Source organism: Bos taurus, chromosome 13 (genome assembly GCF_002263795.3).
Source record: "Bos taurus isolate L1 Dominette 01449 registration number 42190680 breed Hereford chromosome 13, ARS-UCD2.0, whole genome shotgun sequence".
NCBI lineage: Eukaryota > Metazoa > Chordata > Mammalia > Artiodactyla > Bovidae > Bos > Bos taurus.
In genome coordinates, this window is record NC_037340.1 from 34,627,070 (window position 1) to 34,649,469 (window position 22,400).

At 44.0% G+C, this 22,400-nt stretch overlaps 1 protein-coding gene across 22 annotated transcripts in view; it reads right to left on the reverse strand.

Moving 5' to 3' along the window:
* Positions 1-22,400, reverse strand: part of SVIL (supervillin) — a 256,176-nt gene that overhangs the window by 57,539 nt on the left and 176,237 nt on the right. For 10 of the 22 annotated variants that reach the window (NM_174190.2, XM_059892375.1, XM_059892378.1 and 7 more), the window contains 6 exon segments: positions 7,622-7,847; positions 8,805-9,381; positions 9,821-10,064; positions 13,618-13,757; positions 13,999-14,060; positions 14,724-14,758. In NM_174190.2, coding sequence (NP_776615.1) covers positions 7,622-7,847; positions 8,805-9,381; positions 9,821-10,064; positions 13,618-13,757; positions 13,999-14,060; positions 14,724-14,758 — 1,284 coding nt within the window. 22 annotated transcript variants of the gene reach the window in all.

Below are 22,400 nucleotides of genomic sequence, written 5' to 3' on the forward strand. Positions count from 1 at the left end.
CTGATCCTATCTCTGCATAGACAGCGTCAGAATTGGGTGGAATTGTAGGACACCCAGCTGGTATCAGACAACTACTCAGTGGTGGTGGGGGATGGAATCCACTTGGAAGTCAGAGTCAGAATCTTGTATCTAAGTCAGGCCCCGTGCTGTGCTGTGCTGAGTCCCTCAGTCGTGTCCGACTCTTTGTGCCCTACATGCTCTCATTCAGCCCCAGATTCTATCATCTGTGACGCTTGACAGTGCTCTGCCTTCTACAAGCGCTAGTTCATGTACTTGAAAAGAGATTCTAAATCCCCTTAAGGGTTTCCATCTGGAGGTCAGACTATATACGGACTAAGATTGATCTTTCCTCCAATTATTCTGAAATGAGTCAGTTTTCTTCTAATAGGAAAAATAATTGAGTAAAATCAAATCATGAAATGAAATCAAGAGCATGTGCATGCTGCAGTAGGGCCTTCAAAGTGTCTATAAAGAAGACTTCCAAAAAATAAGCATGCCAGCACTTTCACGCCCACACAAAGATGTATTTCTAATTCATCATCTTGTGAACACAGACATTGGCTTCACTGATATTCTCCTTACAGCTCAGAACCAGCTCTCTGACTTCACCCTTGACCCACGAGTCATTATTCATCTTGGCTACCTTACCTTTCGAATCAGATTAGAGTCCAAGTGATTTCAGAGAAATTAAAAAATGCAGCCTCAGAAGTTGGGTTTATGATCTACTCTAGGTCTTTAAAGACATTCTCAAAATAAGATTCCAAAATCTGAAGCAATGGCAACATCATCTAAAGAATCATACCCTTTCCTCACACCTTGCACTGTGCATCTCTTCTAGCTGGCTCTTCCTGGTTATAGTCTTTTCTTTTTTAACTAATAAATTTATTCTTGGTTGTGTGGGGTCTCTGTTGCTGTGTGAGGGCTTTCTCCTGTTGCGGGGAGTGGGGGCTACTCTCTAGCTGCAGTGCATGGACTTCGCACTGTGGTGGTTTCTCTTGCTGCTTACCTTAGTGGCTGCTTTGGGAATGGAGAACTGATTTAGAAAAAGGCAAAGCGTGGCTCTTTCATCACTCTATGGTCCACCATGTATTCTGCTAATACGCCCCACGACCTCTAAGAGCCCAGATATCGTTATCCTGAATGAGGCAAGGATGCACACACAGGCCAAGGATGTCACCACTCAGGTCACCCTGCATGTCACGGGGGCAGGGAGCTATGGTTCCATCCCGGGCATATCCTGCCTCCCATCCTAGGGCGTGGCTTCACTACTTGTGTGTGAGCTTACCAGGCATGTTTTCACTCGCATGTGTTAGAAACTGCATTGTATGTATGTATATATATACATTTTTTTTTCCCTTGCTGGGATGGCCTTCAAAGAATTCATCCCTTCCAAGAACCTGAAATCTTGCTTCTGGATGTGCTGGCAGGGTCATTCTCAGGATGACCATAGAAAGTCTCACTTCCAAAGACTACAGAGTAACCAAAATAATATGGAAGAAACTGAGCTTCACTTGAGCCCACATGGCCTGAGTCCAGCCCAAGCCTGCAGACTGCAGGTAACAGAAAACTTGAACACCCACTGAAACACACATGTATTATTCCTGGCCCTCTTGATTTCCTACTTAGTGTTGAACAAGCTCAGGAAGGTGGGGGGACCTTTCCAAACGCCTTCTCTCCTGCAGTCTCACAACCCTCCTGACTCCCTGCAGACCCACTATGCACTGCAGAGGGCTGGGGAGCTGAGCATCTGGTCCTACATGGGTGTGTGCTGTCACTTCAGTCATGTCCGACTCTTTGCAACACCATGGACTGTAGCCTGCCAGGCTCCTCTGTCCATGGGATTCTCCAGGCAAGAATACTGGAGTGGGTTGCCATGCCCCTCTCTAGGGGATCTTCCCAACCCAGGGATCGAACCTGTGTCTCTTGGGTCTCCTGCATTGGCAGGGGAGTTCTTTACCACTAGCGCCACCTGGGAAGCCCACATGCCATAAATTACTGCCTAGGCAATTCAAACAGTCAGTGTTTTTAGCATCCGCCAAGTCCAAGTGCTATTTGCAGGGCTGGGATGTTGAGAACTGGGCATCTGCTTAATTTACTACTGCTTAGTTCGCTACTACCAGTGAGTAGTCCCTTGTTATTTACCCCGAGACCGAGCCCAGGGCCACCACATGGGTATCTGTCCGGCCACTGGGGAAGTGGTTCTCCCTCCGGCCATAGCCCATGTGTTCCCAGCAGGCAATACTAGCCCAAGGCAGGACATTTCAGCAGCACTGGTCTGAGAGCTTGACTTGATTGGAATAAGTTCTGCAGGTTCACAGCAGTCAGCATGGAGTCAAGTGTGGGCCGGGCAGATCGTGTGCCTCTAAGCTGCTGTACAGTTTTTTCTTCCTCCTTTAAAAATGTCCCGTCATTTCAGAGAATCACAGGTACCACACAGACGTGGCTGAAAAGAGTGCAGACTAGTCCTTAGACCAGATCTTGGGTTGTGGCTGATTTATAGGCTGGAGGAGTGTACTAATAGATCTTTTAAATGAGGACAAATCAAAGATCAGAAAAGGAGGCAGCAAAGGAAAAAAGGCATGCCTGCCCCAAGCTCTTACATGAACCTGGGGCCCTCTAGTGGCTGAACTCTGAGGCTGCAAAGTAAGAACCTCCAGTCTGGCTGCGTGGATGGTGGGACTCACAGGGAACACAGGGGACCCCCGCCGGGGCCTTAGAAGGCAGGAGTCGCAGGCTCACCAGAGGCACGGATGGCCTCTTCAACATTCCTGGGAGTTCAATACATCCTTAAGCTCCATCAACATCCCAGTGGAAGATTGGATCTTTTGCTCTTTTTAGTCATCTTCTCCACCCCAAAGTGAAAGCACAGATACAGGTGTTTCAGTAACTGTGGAAATAAGATTTCTAAAAGCCTAATCTACTTTTAAAGAGGTGTCAAAGATTTTATCCTTAAGCAACACAAAATGTATCTGATTTACCATGGTTTTCAAAGAAGTCCCCCATTAGGGACAACTTAAACCCAATACTTTGGCCACCTGATACAAAGAGCTGACTCATTTGAAAAGACCCTGATGCTGGGAAAGACTGAGGGCAGGAGGAGAAGGGGACGACAGAGGATGAGATGGTTGGATGGCATCACCGACTCAATGGACCTGGGTTTGGGTGGACTCCGGCAGTTGGTGATGGACAGGGAGGCCTGGCGTGCTGCGGTTCATGGGGTTGCAAAGAGTTGGACACGACTGAGCGACTGATCTGAACTGAAACCCAAACCACGTAGGCTGTTATGAAACAGTGATGCTATCAATTCGATGGGGAAAGCAAAATATATCCTCAACTTTAGGCTAGTTATGATCCAAACTTGACATTCTACATGTCGGAAAGATGAAGACAGAAAAGGAACTTACAGATATGTTTTCTTGAGCAACACATATATTGTAAAAGAAGAGGAATGTATGGAAGAGTTCCTCTAATTTCTCAGTTGCTACGCTTTTCTAAATCTTAGTTTATGTCTATGAAACAGGGATATATAGGCTCCTTCGAAGGGCCATCTTCAGCACTCTGTGATGTCACACGAGAGAAACACAAGAGGCACCTCTGTGGTCCTCGGGCGAGAGGACTTAAGATGCTCAAGTCCTGGGTTTCCCTGCTGGCTCTGTGGTAAAGAATCCACCTGCCAATGCAGGAGACACGAGTTTGATCCCTGATCCAGAAAGACCCCACATGCCACAGAGCAACTAAGCCTGTGTGCCACAACTACTGAGCCTGTGCTCTAGACCCCAGGAACTGCAACTACTGAGCCCAAGGGCCTCAACTTCTGAAGCCCGCATGCCCTAAAGCCCATGCTTTGCAACAAGAGAGGCTGTCGCAATGAGAAGTCCGGGCACCCGAACTAGAGAGCAGTGCCTGCTCAATGCAATTAGATAAAAGCCCATGCTACAAAGAAGACTCAGCATAGTAAAAACTAAATAAATAAAATTACTAAGAGAAAAAATAGTCAATTCCAAGAAAATCTTTGAGTCCAGACAATTTGCCAGTCCATACCACCAGCTTTAAAGAAACAAAAACAAAAACAAATGATGCTCAAGTCCTGAGCAGGAAAGAGACAGACCCACAAGATCAAGGAAAACCGAACTACATCCTCAGGCTGTAGTTGTTTAGAAGAAATGATGAAGGAAACTGGCAAAGTCCAAAGTCTGGTCTCCAAGAGTCTGAACCCTGAAAGTGAAATTCGAAACAAGTGATGTCAGGAACACACGAACTGAGAAAATTAGTACAGGAAGAGGATGGATTCTTCCTAGCACTGTTGTCTAGTTAGAATTTCTGTCTTCCAGGGAGAACATGTTTGCTGCTAAAACACAGCAGCCTTGCCTCATGTATGGAGGGAGAGAAACTAAGCCCAGCCCCTCTTAGGGTTGGCCCTATTCACCACGTGGCCCCAGGGCCCCTGGAATTCAACCTCTCCTATGGTGAAGCAGGTGATCGGAGGAATTAGAATAAGGTTTAAAAGGTCTACTTTATTTGTCACCTCAAAAAAAGCAAAGCCCAAATAAATATTATATGAGGAGCATTCTTATTTTAAATGGTCAAGCCTCATAATTATTTAACAGGAGGAAGGACCAATGTCCCTCCACTTCTTGGGGAAAAGCTAGTGTGTGGATCGTAAAGAAATATGTAGCTCTGCTACTTCAGCAAAGTGCAAATAAAAGTACCATTGAGGTAAGGGGGAAAGATCTCTGGCCGTATATTTTGTCTTGGCATAGTCTATTACCAACGTAGATGCTAAATCAAGTGTCCCTCTTTCCTTTTTAAATGTGCAGTTTGTCAAGGAAACTGAATAGCTGAATATTTAAGAAGCATTCTCACGATCATGGGTCTGGACAGACTGTGGCCGGGAGCCCCTTGGGTCTGTGGGAAGGACTGTCTCTCGCCGGCCAGAACGTCCATGTGTACACAGCTAGTTGGTTTTCATCCCCCTTTCAGGCAGCTAATAGCAACCTTACAGCCACCCTCCAACTCCTCAGACATCCACAAAGCCTGGGTTAGGAAGCTGCACCTTTACAGCATCTCACATTTTTTTTTATTTAGAATTTTACAGTAGAATTAGAACTGCTTTCAGAAAAAAAAGAAACTAAAATTTGCTAAGCACAGGCAAGTAAGCCAAGAAGGACTGCATAGCAGTTAGACACAAAACTTCATTAGACATCCTGACAGACAGAATACACCCCAAGACGGGAAATCTCTTTCCAAAGCCTTTGAGAGAAGGGAGTATATTGGTATCTTCTACTGGAATTTTACCCCAAGAACGTTTTCTGGTGTGTCAAAGATCAGAACTTGTGTATTAAGTGATATTTATCATTAATTTCCTTAAATGATACTTCATCCTTTTACCTAATCAGTTATCAATAGTTGGGTCTTTGGACGGTGCAGAGAAAAGGGTACCCTCCTACACTGTTGATGGGAATGTAAGTTTGTGCAGCCACTATGGAGAACAGTATGGAGGTTCCTCAAAAACCTGATCCAGCGTCCCACTCCTGGGCATGTAACTGGAGAAAACCCAGCCTACAAAAGCCATGCCCCACAGTGTTCATAGCAGCACCATTCACAGTAGCCAAGACATGGAAACAATGTAAAAGCCCATCAGCAGAGGAATGGGTAAGGAAGATGTGGTCCATATACAATGGGGTACTACTCAGCCATAAAACGCAGTGAAATATTGGCATTTGCCGCAACACGGATGGACCTAGAGATGATCATCCTAAGTGAAGTACGTCAGACAGAAAAAGGCAAATACTGTATGATATCGCTTACATGCCGAAGCTAAAAAATAATACAAATGAACTTATTTATGAAACAGAAACATACTCATAGAAATAAAAAACAAAACTTACGGTAACCAAATGGAAAAGCAGGGAGATGGATAAATGAGGAGTATAAGATTAACATATATACACTACCATATATAAAATATCAATCGATAAACAACAAGGACCCACGGTATATAGCAACATCCCATAATAACCTAAAGTGGAAAAGAACCAAATCACTCTGCGGTACACCTATAACTCACAACAACATTGCAAATCAACTATACTTCAATAAAGACATAGTAAGGACTCTGGATCAAGCCCTCTGTGAGCTGGGTTTCTGTGGAGGAGGACTTCATGCCAGAATAGGCCAAACACCTTCTAGTTAGCTCACCCCAACATCCAAGCCTCCTCAGTCTTCTAAGTATTCTGTACTGTGAATTTTAAATAAGCAAAGGTGAAAGAAAATAAGCTTTAGCATTCTCATTAACTTGTTGGTTGAAAAAGTCTCCATCTATCTAACATTTTGTGAATATTATTCCAAGGTTTGACTTGAAAAAAATGAATGAAGAGTTTTCACTGTGGTTTATTACATTGTCTCAACTAGTTGGAAATGTACTTAGAGAAATCAGAGTTGCCAGTGCAGTTCAGAGGAAGAAAACTTCTGAAAGGTGGAGGTGCTAAGGGAGTGGGGGTGGGGATCCAAGTGGGTGGAGCCATACTTCTGCCAATCAAACTAGGAAATTGAGGAGAAGCTTCTTCACCCAGTCCTCCGGTCACTTACATCTTTTACTAAAGGCTAACAAGGAAAACACCCCAAATATTTAACTCTGATTCTTAGTACCTGCCCTCTTTCAGTTCAGTTCAGTTCAGTCGCTCAGTCGTGTCCGACTCTTTGCGACCCCATGAATTGCAGCACGCCAGGCCTCCCTGCCCATCACCAACTCCCAGAGTTCACCCAGACCCACGTCCATCGAGTCAGTGATGCCATCCAGCCATCTCATCCTCTGTCGTCCCCTTCTCCTCCTGCCCTCAATCCCTCCCAGCATCAGAGTCTTTTCCAATGAGTCAACTCTTCGCATGAGGTGGCCAAAGTACTGGAGTTTCAGCTTTAGCATCATTCCCTCCAAAGAAATCCCAGGCCTGATCTCCTTCAGAATGGACTGGTTGGATCTCCTTGCAGTCCAAGGGACTCTCAATCTCCTCTCAACCCTCCATCACTCTTTTGAATGAAATGAGGTTTTGGTGTTATTTAATCCTCAGATACAGTCTTCACAGCTATTACCTGATATGAAGTGTCTAAATGCACTGCAGAAGTCATCCATTTTACTTTTTGTAACATAAACAAAACTTTGATTCAAATCCCAAGGATTTGTGTCCTAAATCTGAATTTATCTCCAATCCCTCCACACATATTTTCCATCGATAGATAGTCACAAGCAGCTATGCATTCAATTTCAAGCCATGCAAACCTGAAAGGAAAAGAGCCACCATCTGAAATCCCTGGCTGGTCAGTGAATTTAGTATTAAAAAAAAAAAGAAAAGAAAAGAAAACAGAAGCAGCAACCAAAGAAGCAGGCGAAAGTCTGTTTGCTTCCTCATAGAGTTTTGAACCAGCACCTCCCAGCTTTATCAGTCCAGACACCAGAATGAACGTGGTTAGCTTTCAAACTTCCTGGAAGAACAGCACATTCCCTTGTGTAGTTGGCTTCATGATTTTCTCCCATTGCCTGTTCCTCGGATCTTTGTCTGAAAGCAAGCTGTAAACTGCCATCCCACCCCAACGGAATTCCTTCTCGGTCATGAAATCTCATTACCTTTCTTTAATGGACATGGTTTTGCTGGGGGAGTCGAGGCTGCCCTCCACCGCCGGGGCTTTGATCTCTCCAGCAGCAAACATCGCACACGGGCTCTGATACCGCTTCTCCTGAGGCTGTTCGGAGGGATCCTGCGGCTTCCAGGACACCGGGGTTGCAGTCGGAGCAGCCGGTTTCCCAGCAGCCGCGCCGGTCTGCTCAGAAGTGGGTTCCCCGAACTCCGCGGCTGGGAAGGAAAGGAGCCCTGTCAGCACTTACTCCCCCGGGCAAACATTCTTCAAGCCCTTCACCCCCGGATGATCCCGCACTTAAGAGTTCAATCCGTGGGCACGTGGCAGGTTACCCAATCCCCTGGGGTTTATGCAAATCTGGGGCACGCTCGTCCCTGAGAAAACCAAACTTCCCAGCGGATGACCCCACCCAGCAACTTGTTCTGTGACAATTGGTCTTCTCCTACGTGCCAGACACAGGAAGTTGGTTTGGACGACACTGCAGAATGTCTCCACGCCTCCTAAACAATACTTTGACATTTCACATGTACAGTACTCCCCAACTAAAGCCACTCATAACTGACACACTATCATTTTATGGAAATACAGAGAGAGAATTACAGTCCTGTGCTGCACGGCTTGCTAATCTGCACAAGAAGGATCTAGAAAGAGAACCTGAAACTCCAGAGACTGGGTTCCTGCCCTATTCCCTGTACTTTTCCAGCCCGGGACCTTTGAGGTCCTCAATTTAATTTTTCTTATTTTTATATTTTTAAATTTTTTTTTTTTTTGGTCATGCTGCAAGGCACGTGGGATCTTAGTTCCTCGATCAGGATCACCCCTGCACTGGAAGCTCAGAGACTTAACCATTGGATTGCCAGAAAAGTCTTGTGAGGTCATCAATTTCTAAAAGGAGCCAAAAGAGCTAGCAGTTTAGTTAACATGACCAAGCCATCCAAAACCCTTATGAAGATGTATTAAAACACTTCAGGTACTTTTATGGCAGACATATTCATGAGTCCTCTGAACAGGTCAAGTTCAAGAGGAAGAAAAGTCCGGGAAGGGTACCATTCACACCAGACTTTCATTTAACGCTTAACACTCAGCTGTCAACTGCCTTCACAATTCAGTTAAAAACAATCCCAAACACATGCAACCCATCCAGCAGAAAAGAAAGAGCAGTAGTAAGTTACCTTTCAGCGAAAACTTCCTCTTTGTGACATTCTCCAAGTCCACCTTCTCTTCAAAGAGCTGCCTCTCCTTCCAGTCTGGGCTTGCCTGCATGGTGCTCTTTGGGGTGGAAAATTCCTTCAGGTCATCACCAAGCTGGGCGATGGGAGGATGGGCGAGCTCCAGGCTTCCTTTCCTCGGAAGGGCATAGATGGCCTCTTTATGGTTGTCTCCCTCCCGGACTCTGCTGAGGACGGGGTAGGACAGCTCTGCTTCCTCGAAGGACCCATACTTTGTAACCCCGCCATCTCCACCTGTCAAGCCTCCCTTGCGTTCTGTCTCTTCAAATTCTCTCAACATTGCTTTGCTCCCAGCACCCTCGACCGAGGGCTGCCAGCCTTGGGATTTCAGGATGCTTCTAACTGGGGAGTCGGAGTTTTCTAGCGAAGAAGCAAACTTCTGCTCAGTGGCACCAAAGCTGTCATCTGGAAGTGGCTTTGTCCGAAGATTTCCTGCATACATGGGGGGGACGGTAGATGCCACGGTGGACACGGAAGTGTTAATGGTGGGAGAGAAAGCCATGAGCTTGCCACTCTGCACCTGGGAGGAGACAGTTCAAAAATAAAAGCTGATTTAAAAACACCGCTTGGGTAAATCCCCGTGGATGGACTGACATGGATGGAGGCACTACATTTGGGGCAGTTTTCCTGCTTCTGTTGGTGAGAAACCAAACCTAGATGTAGTTGCACAAATGCGTCTCGATAATCCAATCATCTGGGTGAAAGGCAGGTTGTGCATTCTGTTTTTCTCCCCTCGATGGACTCAACTTCAGATGATTTCAGCCATAATGTGAACAAGAGAAGAGAAACATCCTTGGCATGGTTATCCTCCTTAAGAATGAAGTTATGACCAAGTAGCGACAGGTAACACAGAGTACAAGTAGAGCCCCTTAATCATATCATTAACCCCCGTGGGACAGCATGCTCCCATATTTTCAGGACACACGTGCAACCTTGGAGCTGGATCGCAGGGCACCCACCTGTTCCACTTCTCCAAGCGTGACCGGCTGGGTTTGATAACGAGCATTCATCCTCCTCTGTCTCATGTCTAATCTGTTCCGTGTTGAAATGGCTTTTGAGACCGGCTGAGATAGTTTGTTAAACAAGGCCAGCTTCTCCGCTAAGCTCAGAGTGGAGGAGTCAGGTTCTCCCTGCTCAGCAGAATCTTTGCTCTCGTTTGTCTGGTCTCTGGCTAGTGCCTTTTGGTGAGCAGACGCCTGCAATCTGAAAGCGGGGAGACGTCAGCCCCACACAGGGAGAGAAACAGAAGCCCACCGCTAGTCTGTCTGTTAACTTTCTTCAAAGTGTCACTGGAAAAGGGGCTTATTTTCCCCTATCTAGATTCAAGACAGGTATGGGCAGTTGGTCAGCTATTAATAAGAGAGTGAACACTCTAGGCTGAGAGCCCTTGCATGGTCAATGTCACACAGATTTTCAGCTCTGGATTATTTCTAAACATTGAGTTTCCTAATTACAGAATTAAACAAATTAAGGCTTAGGTATACCTTATCTTAGAGAGAGGAGCTGTATTGCTAGTATCAACAATAAATACAGCTAGGAGGAGTCCTCAGACCTTGCCTGTGGCCTATTTGCTGCTGCTGCTGCTAAGTTGCTTCAGCCATGTCCGACTCTGTGCGACCCCATAGATGGCAGCCCACCAGGCTCTTCTGTCCCTGGGATTCTCCAGGCAAGAATACTGGAGTGGGTTGCCATTTCCTTCTCCACACAGCCTATTTAGACATTATCTAAATGTGTGGTTCAGAAGGTGGTCTTTACATTTTTTTAAATTCTTTTTTTTTAATGTGGACCATTCTAAAAGGCTTCATTAAATTTGTTACAATATTGCTTCTGTTGTTTATTTTTCTTTTTCGTAGGAACGGGCAGAATTGCATATATCTTAGCTCTCTGGGATCTTAGCTCCCTCACCAGGGATCTAACCTCCACCCTCTCCATTGGAAGGCAAAGTCTTAACCACTGGACCACCAGGGAAGTCCCTGCATTTTAAACAGTTAGGAAATAATACAGTTATTCTATCAAAAGCATTAACTACGACACAGGGTTTTGATGTTCACTTACTACACACAAATAGTTTCACTGTAAAGATCATTCTCCTCTTTTAACCTAGGATTTTCTCTTGTAGGTTTCCATCTGTTTCCTAAAAGGTACTAAAAATCTGAAATTCCTGGTAACTTGAAAGGTAAAGGACATTTTGGTGCTGATAAATCCCTCCAAGAGGAGAAGGCTTCCAGTTACCTGGTCTCGTGAATCTTGGAAAGTCTAAGACAATGTACCTTCTGCCACAGGCACATCCAATTCTCAAGTCCAGGAGAAGAATATATTCTGCCTTGACTCCGATTAACTAGTGCTTTACAAGTTGTCCCAGACAAGAGAGGGGTGTCAGTTTTCCAGGGCACAGTGAGGTGGGAGTAAGGGGACCTGAGTCTTGGCATCTTTCCTGAGGTCCAGAGAAGAACTGGGCTTCCCAGGTGGCTCTAGTTGTAAAGACACCAATTCAGGAGACGCAAGAGATGTGGGTCCAATCCCTGGGTGGGGAAGATCCCCTGGAGAAGGAAATGGCAGCCCGCTCCAGTATTCTTGCCTGGAAAATTCCATGGAGAGAGGAGCCTGGTGGGCTACAGTCCATGGGGTCACAAAGAGTTGCACATAACTGAGCACAGGGAAGAACTAGGTGTGCTGGAAACCTGTTTTCCCAAAGACAGCCCACATCTCGACAATGCCAGCTTTCTTTCTGAACTGTCATCTTACTCGTTTTAATCCTGCTTTAGCCTTTGTGTTTTGGCCTGTAACAGTGAAATAGAGGGGATATTTACCTGCCTTAAGGACATCACTTTAAAACACCACAACTTAAAACATAACAGTAAAGCATCTAAGTTCAGACACTATAAGTTGTTATTGTCTGGATCCTCAAATATAATGGCATTGTCTATCCATTAGAAAACAGGTAAGGTTGTTTGTAAGCATGTATTCATGTCTAGAAGTGTTTAAGCATGATAAGACTTTCAACATTCAGGTTAACGTCCTATTTTTCTGTTAATCTTTATTAAATGCTAGTATTTTAGATGAAAAACGAAATTTTTTAGGGATGATCAGGGTTATGTAAAACAGAAAGAAAACAAATGGATGAGTGGGTTAGTTGGGGTTGAGTCCCAGGACAGAGAGAAAGCAGGTGGATGAAATGCCGGCATATGCAGGCCTACGTGAAGTCCCCCGCTGTGAGACGGCAAGATGCCACACGCTTCGCTGGGACAACTCCTTGCGCTGACTTGTTTGTCAGACAAACGACAGACATTCAAGATCGGAAGATGCACCTCTGCTCTCAGTGCGACATGCAGCAACTTCTGTCCAGTACCTGGCAGGCTGCACGGGACTCTTAGCTACAGTGGGGCTAGGATGTCTTGTCATTACAGGGTGGGTGGCCACTGAGCACGAAGCGGGGGTAGGTTCACTTTAAAAGCAATTGCCAAAGGTGGAACATTCATAAGGAGAGAGAAGAAAAGAAGCATTAAGGAGAGCGTAGTTTTCAATTCAGAAACATTACGTCAAAACATACTGGAACAAAATTGTTCGCTTGTTTATTTGGGAAAATCACAAAAGAACTTGAAAAGCAATTACACACTGAGGAAATAAGAGACAGAGACTACCCAAAGTCAGTGGAACAGGAACAGATTTTTCGAGCTTGGAAAGGATTTAGAATATTTAGAATAAGTGTCCCAGTTTAAAAAAAAAAATTAAAAAGAAGCTAATATATTAACCACCAGCAAAGCAGTAGATTATGTCTCTGTTTTACTAAGTTGTCCTAAGCTCTTTTTTAGAAAAATCATGGTCCTCATATCATCTATAAGCACATCAAAGTACGTTCAGGGAGTCTGACAAGTGGGTAACTTTTGCTTATATTTACTGTTTTGCTCCTAGGGTTAGTTGTTTCTTATTTTACAATAACCAAACAGTATTATTATTTTTTGATTTGCCAAGAGTTCCCAGTGAATAGAGGATGTACTTATCCACAAACTGGAAGTGCAGGCGGCTGAGTTAAGTGCAGCTTCACATGTGGGCTGTTCATGCTCTAAATGATATGAACTTCATTTTTTCAGGAAGGGTGTGTGCACGTGTATGTCCAGCAGGAGAAACTATTTTTTTAAAAAACTAATAAAAGTTTTCACTTAATGGAAGCAATGATCCCTGGATGAATTACTTTGGGAAATTCATACTGAACACATGGGAAAACACGGCTCAAAACCTACTTCCCACTGTTTGGAGACTTCCATGGAATTAAAAAAAAAAATCATGATAATTTAAAAGCCAAGAGAATCCTTCTGTACCTTTAGTCTGTTTTGAGATACAGACTAAAATATTTATGGAGGAAACGATATATATGGTTTGCTTGAACATAACTACAGCAGGAAACGGGTAGAGCGAGATGAGATGGGCTTGGGGTTCTTGGCTCTTGGGTGATGAGGACATGGGGGCTCAGAACATTAACCCGTCTACTCTTGTATTTTAAATTTTCCATTGTAAATGGATTAAAAAAGAAACCAGGCAAAAAAATAAAAAGAAAACTCCCCTTCATGTTCTTCTAGAAGATACAATAGGTTAACACACCCCTTTACAAAGTTCAGGGACACCAGACACCCAAACACCTACTTTTTGGTGGCTTCTAACTGAACCATCTTCAGATCGCCTCGTTTTAAAAGTCTTTAAATTTCTTTTTACAAAGAAGGCCTTCCAGCCAAGGCCCAGAGGCCCTGGAGGGACTTACGTGGCTGCAATGACCACCTCCTCGGTGGTGACGGGCTGCGTGTGGGACCGGTCCTGGAGGCGCCGCAGCCTCTGCTCCACGGCCGCATTGCGGGAGCGGCGCTTTGGGACGCTCTTCTCGTCAAACGACTTCTCCATCTCCTAGGATGGGAAACAGTGTAGAAGCCTGAACAACTGGAGGAAAGGAAGCTGGGGCGGCAGAATGTGGCTACCCTGTAGACCCTGCAGGGTCTACAGGAGGGCCCCCCACCACCACCCCAGGAGGCAGCATCGCCATCAGCAGCACACACAGCAGCCACATGGGAGGAGAGATCACACCAGAACCCAGAGCCAGAGCGGGCTGCAGGCTGGCTTACCCTGATGACCTTTCAGCACATCTTACCCTGAAGAGCAGCCTCTTAGCAGCGACGCTCAGCCTCGCTCGCTCATCGACCTTTTCTTCATCTGGGAAGAGTCACAAATAAAGACTGAACATCATTAGAAGACGTAGGGAAAGTCTCTGAAAAGTTTTCCAAGGTGGACTTGGAAATCTTCTGAATAAAAGAATCAATACGCTAAAGGAGATCATCCCAATCCAGGGATCAAGCCCAGGTCTCCCGCATTGCAGGCAGATTCTTTATTGTTTGAGCCACAAGGGAAGCCCAAAAATAACAAGAGGCAATATTTTCCTCTGGGTGAGGAAGGCTATTCTTCTGCTCAGTGAAAATGTACTAATTCCCATTGCAATTCACCAAACAAAATTCTTGTCCAGGCAATAATTTTCTACTATCATACTGGACTTAAGAATAGATACTATGGAATTAAGAAGAGATTTTAAGGAAGGAATTTCTCTTGTTTATTATTAAATAGTAACAAGAAAGTAACATGAAAAACCTGCTTCTTTGATTCAAATCAATGGTTTTAATAAATGGTTAATATCACAGCTCTCTCTCTCAAAACTAAAGAAAGTTCTTGTGAAAACCTCAACAGGTTTTATTATATTCACAGGAAGAAAATCTGCTGAAAAGAAAGTAATTGTTCCATAATCTCATTCTTTTCAAAAGCAAAAAATCTCATCTAAATCTAATCTGGGGTGAGATGATTAAGAAGAAAAAGACAGATACTTGCCCTCGGCAGCTGGCATTTCTGAATTTGAAGTTGACCTAGGAAAGACATGAGTGAAAAAACAATAACAAACAATTAGCTGATTGGAGTGGAAGATCCAAGGATCACATTAAAAGTGAAAATAAAAATTCAATTAAAGCCTCTTAAAGAACATCCTCCTGGTAGCAACTCTAGTAGTGACTACGCATGGGCAACTATTACAGACACTGTGGGGTATGTGTGCTCACAGCCCGGCCAGGTGCTTCACCTTGTGGAGATAAACCAGGACCAAGGGGGACTTATTAAACACGACAGACAATCGTCTTTTAGACAGACGCTTTCATTTCTCTGTGTTAGCATATGATAAAAACTCACTCACATACAACATGCAGATAAGACATTGATAAACTGAATATGAACCTCCTTAGTCATTTTCACCATATAATTTAGTGGACAATCCGGATTCTAACTTAAGGGCGTAAAAATTTAAAAACATCAAATGTTTAACGTTTCTCATTTCTTACCATCTGAATGCAATTTAAAACGGTATGCTGATATTGGCATCATGGTCAACATTCTTTAAAAACACATTTATACCAGCCAAACAAACATCACTTATAGCTTGGATGGAAGAATTATGGAGTCATTACATCCCATTGAAACAGCATCAGAACCATCCCTGGGGTAGAAATTTCTATAGGATTTCTTATAAGTTTCTCGACCAGGGAACTTGACAGACACATGCCTACCTATCCGATTCCTTTCGTTCTGCCGAGGTTATAGGTTGAGTTCTAAATCTCTCGGAAGTCTTTCTATTTTCACCAGGAGAAAAATAGCGCCTCGGTTTCCGGGACCCTCTCTCCCGCTCCACACCAGGGCCTTCGCTTGACCCCTCAACCCGAGAATGGCTTTTAGAGTTGGTGGGGAGGAGGTACACAGAAGGGAGACAGAGAGAGGGAAGAAAGCAAAGGTTTATGTACCCTGGTGAGTCAAGGCATGAACAGTGCAAATCCCACCACATGCCTCTACCATGCATGTCGGGAGGTGGAACATTCCAGAGTCCCGATACTCTAGAGGCACCTCCCACCCTCCGCCCCAGCCCTGTTAGTAGGCACAAGCAGAATGGTAGTCGTGGAGCCATGTCCTGGATGGTCTGCCCTACACACACTGGTGAGCTAAGCTGGTAAGATTCAAGGCAGGATGCCACACAAGTCGGAAGGTGAATAACTCTGCCAAGGACGTGCAAGTGACACATTGAGGGGACACGTGGACATCACCTACAGCTCGGGTTTCCTGCTGGCCCTGGCCGACTCCAGGAACGCATTGCGGAGCTGGGCGACCGAGACCTTCGTGTCCAGCAGGCCCAGTTCCAACTCGGCCTTGGACGTCTGTGACTCGGCATCTCGCTTGGGAGCCGGGGCCTTGGCCTTCAGAGCCTGGAGCTGTGGAGGGCCCGTGTAGTCGGACAGGGAGCGGGTGAGGACCCTGTGTTTCCTCGTGGGCACCTCCTTCCTGTGACCTTGGGACACAGCCTCGCTCTGAACATACATGACCATCTCACTCCTGCCCATCCTCTCAGTGGGCTGCTGCTGAGCCATAGGCGGGTGGGCCAGGCTTTCTGATTCCTTCTGAGGTTCCGCGGTAACTATGCCAACAGCGGGCTGACTCAAGTCCTCAGTTCCAGAGGGGGCTTCCTGGCTTCTCCCAGACCCACGATCCTCCAAAACTGCAAGGGTCTTCCTGGTTTTCTCCAGAGCATCAGAGAAGAGCACATCTTCTGCTTTGGATTCGCAAATATGGAGAACCGGGGTGTCTCTTCTTTCACCTTCTAGAACCTTTGAGGGGGGAGGCTTTGTGACAGTCTGGGGGGCTGGACCCACCCAGCTGCCCTCGGAGATGCTTTCTGGGGTGTCTGAGGTCACCAGCGTGATGGTGTGGACAGGCTCTGCTGGCTGGACGTAGCCGCGGATGGGCTGTCTTGCGGAGCTGGCCACCTTGCCCGAGACCCTATCGAAGGCCGAGTTCTCTGACTGAAAGGCCAGGTAATGGCCTGGTGCCGTCTGGTGTCTCCTCTGAGTTAAGGACTCGGAGGTAAGTTCAGGGCTGCTGCGAGCGCTCTCCTCTCGCACCAATTTTTCTCTAACTTTAACTCTTTAAGAAAGAAAAAGGATTTAAGTTGCCAAGTGTGGTAATGGCTCTGGGGGAAGAGAGCATGTGTGTGCAGACCGGAGATGCCTGGAGACTGGATAAGCATCTTGGGGTCCCACTCGCCTTGCCAGAGGAAGGAGTTTGTGTTGAGTTTACAAACTCGCTCTTCCTTCTGTAAAGCTAGGAGGGGCCAGATGCTATCCTGGGAGAGAATGGATGCCTTCCGACTAAATGAATACTCAGAAGCCCAGGAAAATTCATTATTATGCACCACTGGTATGCATGAGGGTGCACTGAGGCTGGGCACATGGACAGGCCCAGTATATGGACTGGGGTGGGGGTGGTTTCCAGGCATATATAAGCCTAAAGACCAAATGTAATTGCATTGTCTCCTATAAATGTCATAGCATTCATGATGATGGTTATTTTTTATTGAGCTCAAGATACAGCAAATGATTACCCTTTTTCAAGCATTTAAGAGTCACAAATTTTTCCATGCCATGCAGACAACATTCATTCATTCAGAAAACACATGACCAGTTAAGACATCATCACTTCCAGCAACTCCAGCGCTAAGAGGGATGCCAGGGAAAAAAAGATTTTTGTTGAAAGAATGCACTGAACATGTTCTCCCCACTGGAATGGTCATTAGGCCATCCATTAAAAACTAATCCAAAAAGAGAGGGCTCTGGTTGTTTCTAGAGCTATTTAAATAGCCGAGAGCAAAACTGAAATCCACTGGAAAAGCTACCAACCTTTTCTTATTACTGTGGAAGCAAAGTAGCCAAGACCTCTGGCTGAGGGGCCCAGGAGACCTCTTTTCAAAGCTTCAGTCAGCCAGTTTGAGCTGTGTGGTCTCAGATAACCTACCTGCCTCAGCTGCTTCATCTTTCAAATGGAAATGATAGTAACAAGATGTAATGTGATGCTTGCCAAGTATGCAGTTTAGCACTTAGCAAAGGGTAAACATTCAACAGTGCAAACTAGTTGTTTTTACTTTTTTTTTTTTTTTAATACCACATAGTGAGGAAGGACAAACCATTCAAACTGTTTATGAATGGACTGTGGACTGGGGATAATCTTTAAAAAATAAAGGATGCTTTTGAAGTGGGAGAAGTGATTTCTCAGGGGAATGAACGTAAAACCTTTATTTGCTTAAGATTAGTCAGCAAAAATAATTGCTTGCGATATTCATTTTCTAGAAGGGAATTTTTCCTTAGATGACAAAGGCATCCTACTAAATTTGAAATAAACACCTACGTGTCTTTCAACATAAGATGCAGGATATGTATATTTCATTAAAGAAAAGTCAAAGACACACATAAAAGGCAGTTACTGTGAACCATTCAGGGGAAGAGAAAAGCATTCTGAGTTGTTATTTTTCCCAGAGACTAGCGAGTGTTGGAGGTTTTCATATTTATAAGCTTTGTTAATTTGTTCAAGTTCTCCTGCGGAATGTGTCCTTGTCATCGGAGACAATCTGAATGTTGTCCTCAGCCAAGAACAAAGTGACTGTTAGAAACTCAATATATGGGTGCTTTGTCCTGCCAATGACTTACTCATTCTTAACTCCTTCTGTCTCTCCCTGCCCCCAACCTTAACAATGAAGCTAGATGGGGTTTTGTCTGCTTTGAAATCCAGATGCCCTATACGTAGCTGTGGAAATTAACAACTGGTTGAGAGACAGCCAACATGGAAAGGAGGAGGCTGGAAGGCCAGGACAGGGGAGCTGATGATAAGATGGGACCCTGGGTAGGTTAGCCTGGCTTAAGGGAGCAGCCCAGAGACGCTGGTTATGTGCTCACTAACGCTCCCTCCTGGCAGCATGTGAGCAGTGAGAAAGGAGAAAAGCCAGAGGTGGAGTCAAAAGATTTTTCAAAAGAGAAGCAAAGGGGAACAGTATGAGCAGCCATTAGGGCAGTAGAAGGAGAAAAAGGAATGATTAGAAAGCAACTTCCAGCAGCCCCCTTTTGAACATGTTATTTTCAAAAGCCCTGCCACCAAAAAGAGGGCAAAGGCGAGTTAGTTTCGGTGATGTGCGGGACAGGGACACACGCACTAAACACAAGCTGACAGCTTGGGAGATACCTGGATGGCCAGTTGATAAGTGAAGGTGTGTCCCCTTCGGAATCTTTCTGGAGAAACCACTCATGTTTGGGTTTCCCGATACTATTTTGTACAAAAAAACAAAACTTCAGGTAAAGCCTATGAAAACGTCAACACATACACAGATGTCATTACCATCATTTAAAACCCTCAAGGCTGACTTTTCTTAAGTAAGGAATAATGCTGGCTTTTGAAAATGTCTAAGCATGTTTTGCCATGGGGTTTCTATTTGGTGCACGGAATGTCCAAGATGTTCATTTATTACAGATATCAAGATAGAACAAATACATCTGAAGCCACCAAATAAAGTGTTTTGTGGGATCATTTGGAAATATCAAGAGTCTGCTACAGTCATATTCTGCCTATAAATACCAGACGATTCTCTTGTAGGAGGTTGAATTAAAAATACAAATTATCATCTGTAAGTTCTGTAAAGGTACATTGGTAAATAGCCAAATATAAAAATAGTGTCCATGCAAAACAATACATATGAATAAAAAAAGAAATTCCATAAGATCATATCTTTAATTGCTAGTCTACATTTTTCTTTTACATTTATCACTGAATAATGCAACCAACAGTTACCAAGTACTAATACAAGTCCATTTGATAAATGTTTATTGAGTTCTGACTATGTACAAAACACTGAGCTGGGGCCTCAGAAGTAGCCAAGGTAAATTAGGCATCACGCCAGCCATCAAAAACTAACATTGTGTTGGGCAAGATAACACAGGATTGACACACTCATTCTTCAACACACAATCAAATATAATGCAAGGTTGAATATGACAAAGTCGTAATGTCAGGTTGAAGACATCTTACCAAAAAATCAGTGGCAAGCAAAATCTTGCCATCAGTATATTAAGCAAGACACAGGAGGACTACCCAAATCATTGACCTGCATGCTGTTACAAAACAGAAAAAGAAGCATGGGAACTCTACACACTAGTTAAAATGTTTACCAGCTCAAAATCTTACCAGCCTACCTGTGAGAGTCCTTCAATACCAGACTGGAAACACAGTGAGAGTCCTTCAATACCAGACTGGAAACACAGATCAAAGACATTTCCCAAAGCACAGAATAATAATTAAAACGAAATTCTCTTAGTTTCTAAAAATCATTTTAATTTGGGTTTTGTTTCAAACTCCCAGGCAAGAACCTGTTGGCCATCACTACTGTGCATTCCGCTGTGACCACTGCAATCTGTCACACTTAGGCATGGATCCCTGTTCTCCAGTCTGTCTACACCCTAATCTATGACCCACCTCTCTGTCTCTAGTATTATAGCCATTGAACCCATGGCAAATAAAAAACTCAGATTATGGAAAGACATTTTTATTTCCAATGATAAAGGATCTAATTTCTCAGCATTTATTTAAACATAGGAATAGTTCTGCATATTGTCTGCAGTTTAGAAAGGAGGCAATCAGTATAGCTTGGGATAGAGTGAGCGCAATGGATACTTGCTTTTGAAAATCATCAGTTAATAACTCATATGCCTACCTCACAGTTATTTTAAGGCCCAGATGCTTTTTGTACAATAGAATGCGTTGCAAACTGTGACATATGCCATACAACTTTCTGAATATAATCTTCATTAATCAGAATAAAACTTGGTCAATAGAACCCTAAAAAATTATCAGGCCAGTTACAAGTAAACAGGTTCTAGGGATGTAATGTATGACATGGCAAATACAATTAACAGTGCTGTATGATATATATGAGTTCTCATTACAAGCAAAAAAATTTTTTTTCTATATCTTTGATTTTTTATCTATACAAAATGATAGATATTCACTAAACTCTTTCTCCCTGGACTCGTCCACCCCCATAGCTACATGGGCTGGCTGCCTTTCATTACATAGGTCTCTGCTCAACTATTATTAGAGACATTTCCCTAAGCATTTCATATCAAATAGCAACCTCAATCTCTTCCTTTTTTAAGTTTTTTATTTTTTTCTTGAAGTATAGATGATTTATCATGTTGGATTAATTTCTGCTGTACAGCAAAGTGACTCAGTTATACACATATATATTCTTTTCCATATTCTTTTCCATTATAGTTTATCATGGGACATTGAATATAGTTCCCTGTGTTATACAGTAGGACTTGGCTGTTGACTCATTCTCTACATATAGTAGTTTGTATCTTTTAACTCCAAACTCCTGGTTCTTCTCTTCCCTTCCTCCCGCTCCTTGGCAACCACAAATCTGTTCTCCATGTCTGTGCCAGTCTCTTCTGTTTGATTAGAACCATGCCTTGGGTCCTAAAATGATGAACTGAAGTACAGCACTGGGACTTCCCTGGTGGTCCAGTGGTTAAGAATCAGCCTTGCAATGCAAGGGAACTAAGATCCCATATGCCATGGAGCAACTAAGCCCATGGGCTGTAACTGCTGAGCCTGTGTGCTCTGGGGCCCTCGCGACCCATCTAGAGAGTCCCTGCACTGCAAAGAAAGATTCTGAATGAGGCGATGAAGACACCAAGTGCCACAACTAAGACCTGACACAACCGGAAAAAAAAAAAAAAAGCGCAGCACTGATCTGGGAAATTCACGGGCACCCGAAAGTGTGGAACATAATGGAAGTTCGGGACCAAGCTTCCCACCATGGGAGCCTGCAGGGTGCCCAAGAGAGGCCCAGACTCAGATGAAAAGCTACATCATTTCATGCAAGTACAAAATGTATTTCTGGGGCCCAGCAGGTACTGTTTTTTTAAGATGTAATAACAGTAGGTGAGCATTTTAAAACATGAAAAAAATAAAGAGATCACATCTGGATAGTGGCAATGAAACCCTGGGTTCTTTCGTATTTTTTAAATCTTGCATGGATAATGTTGTTTTATGTCCCTTAACATTATGCTTCACTATTTTTAATAATTAAGACTTGGCTAAAAAATTAACAGTGGGAAGGATTAATTTCATATGAACATAATGAGTTCAATAGATGATACTACCAGCCTATGAGAGCTAAGTGAGGCCCTTGCAAAGTCAAGAATCAACGCTGGTGGCCAGAGATACAGCAGTGATGGAAACCTTCTCTCTCTCTCGACAGGGGGAATGGTTATACATTTCCCCAAACTCCCTGGCCTGCGTCCTTAAAATACTGTGTGCATCCTGATGTAAATTATGTCTCAATTTAAACATATATCACCGCTGGGACAGAGAAGAGACTTGCAGTTGCCAACAGGGAGGTGGTGGAGGGAAGGATTGGGAGTTTGGCATCAGCAAAAGCAAACTATTATATATAGAGAGTGGATAAACAACAAGGTCCTACTGTACAGCACAGGGAACTATATTCAATATCCTGAGATAAACCATAATGAAAAAGAATATGAAGAAGAATGTATGTGTGTGTGTGTATAACTGAACCAGTTTTATAGCAGAAATTAACACAACACTATAAATCAACTCTATTTCAATAAATTTTTTAAAAAAGCCTCACTG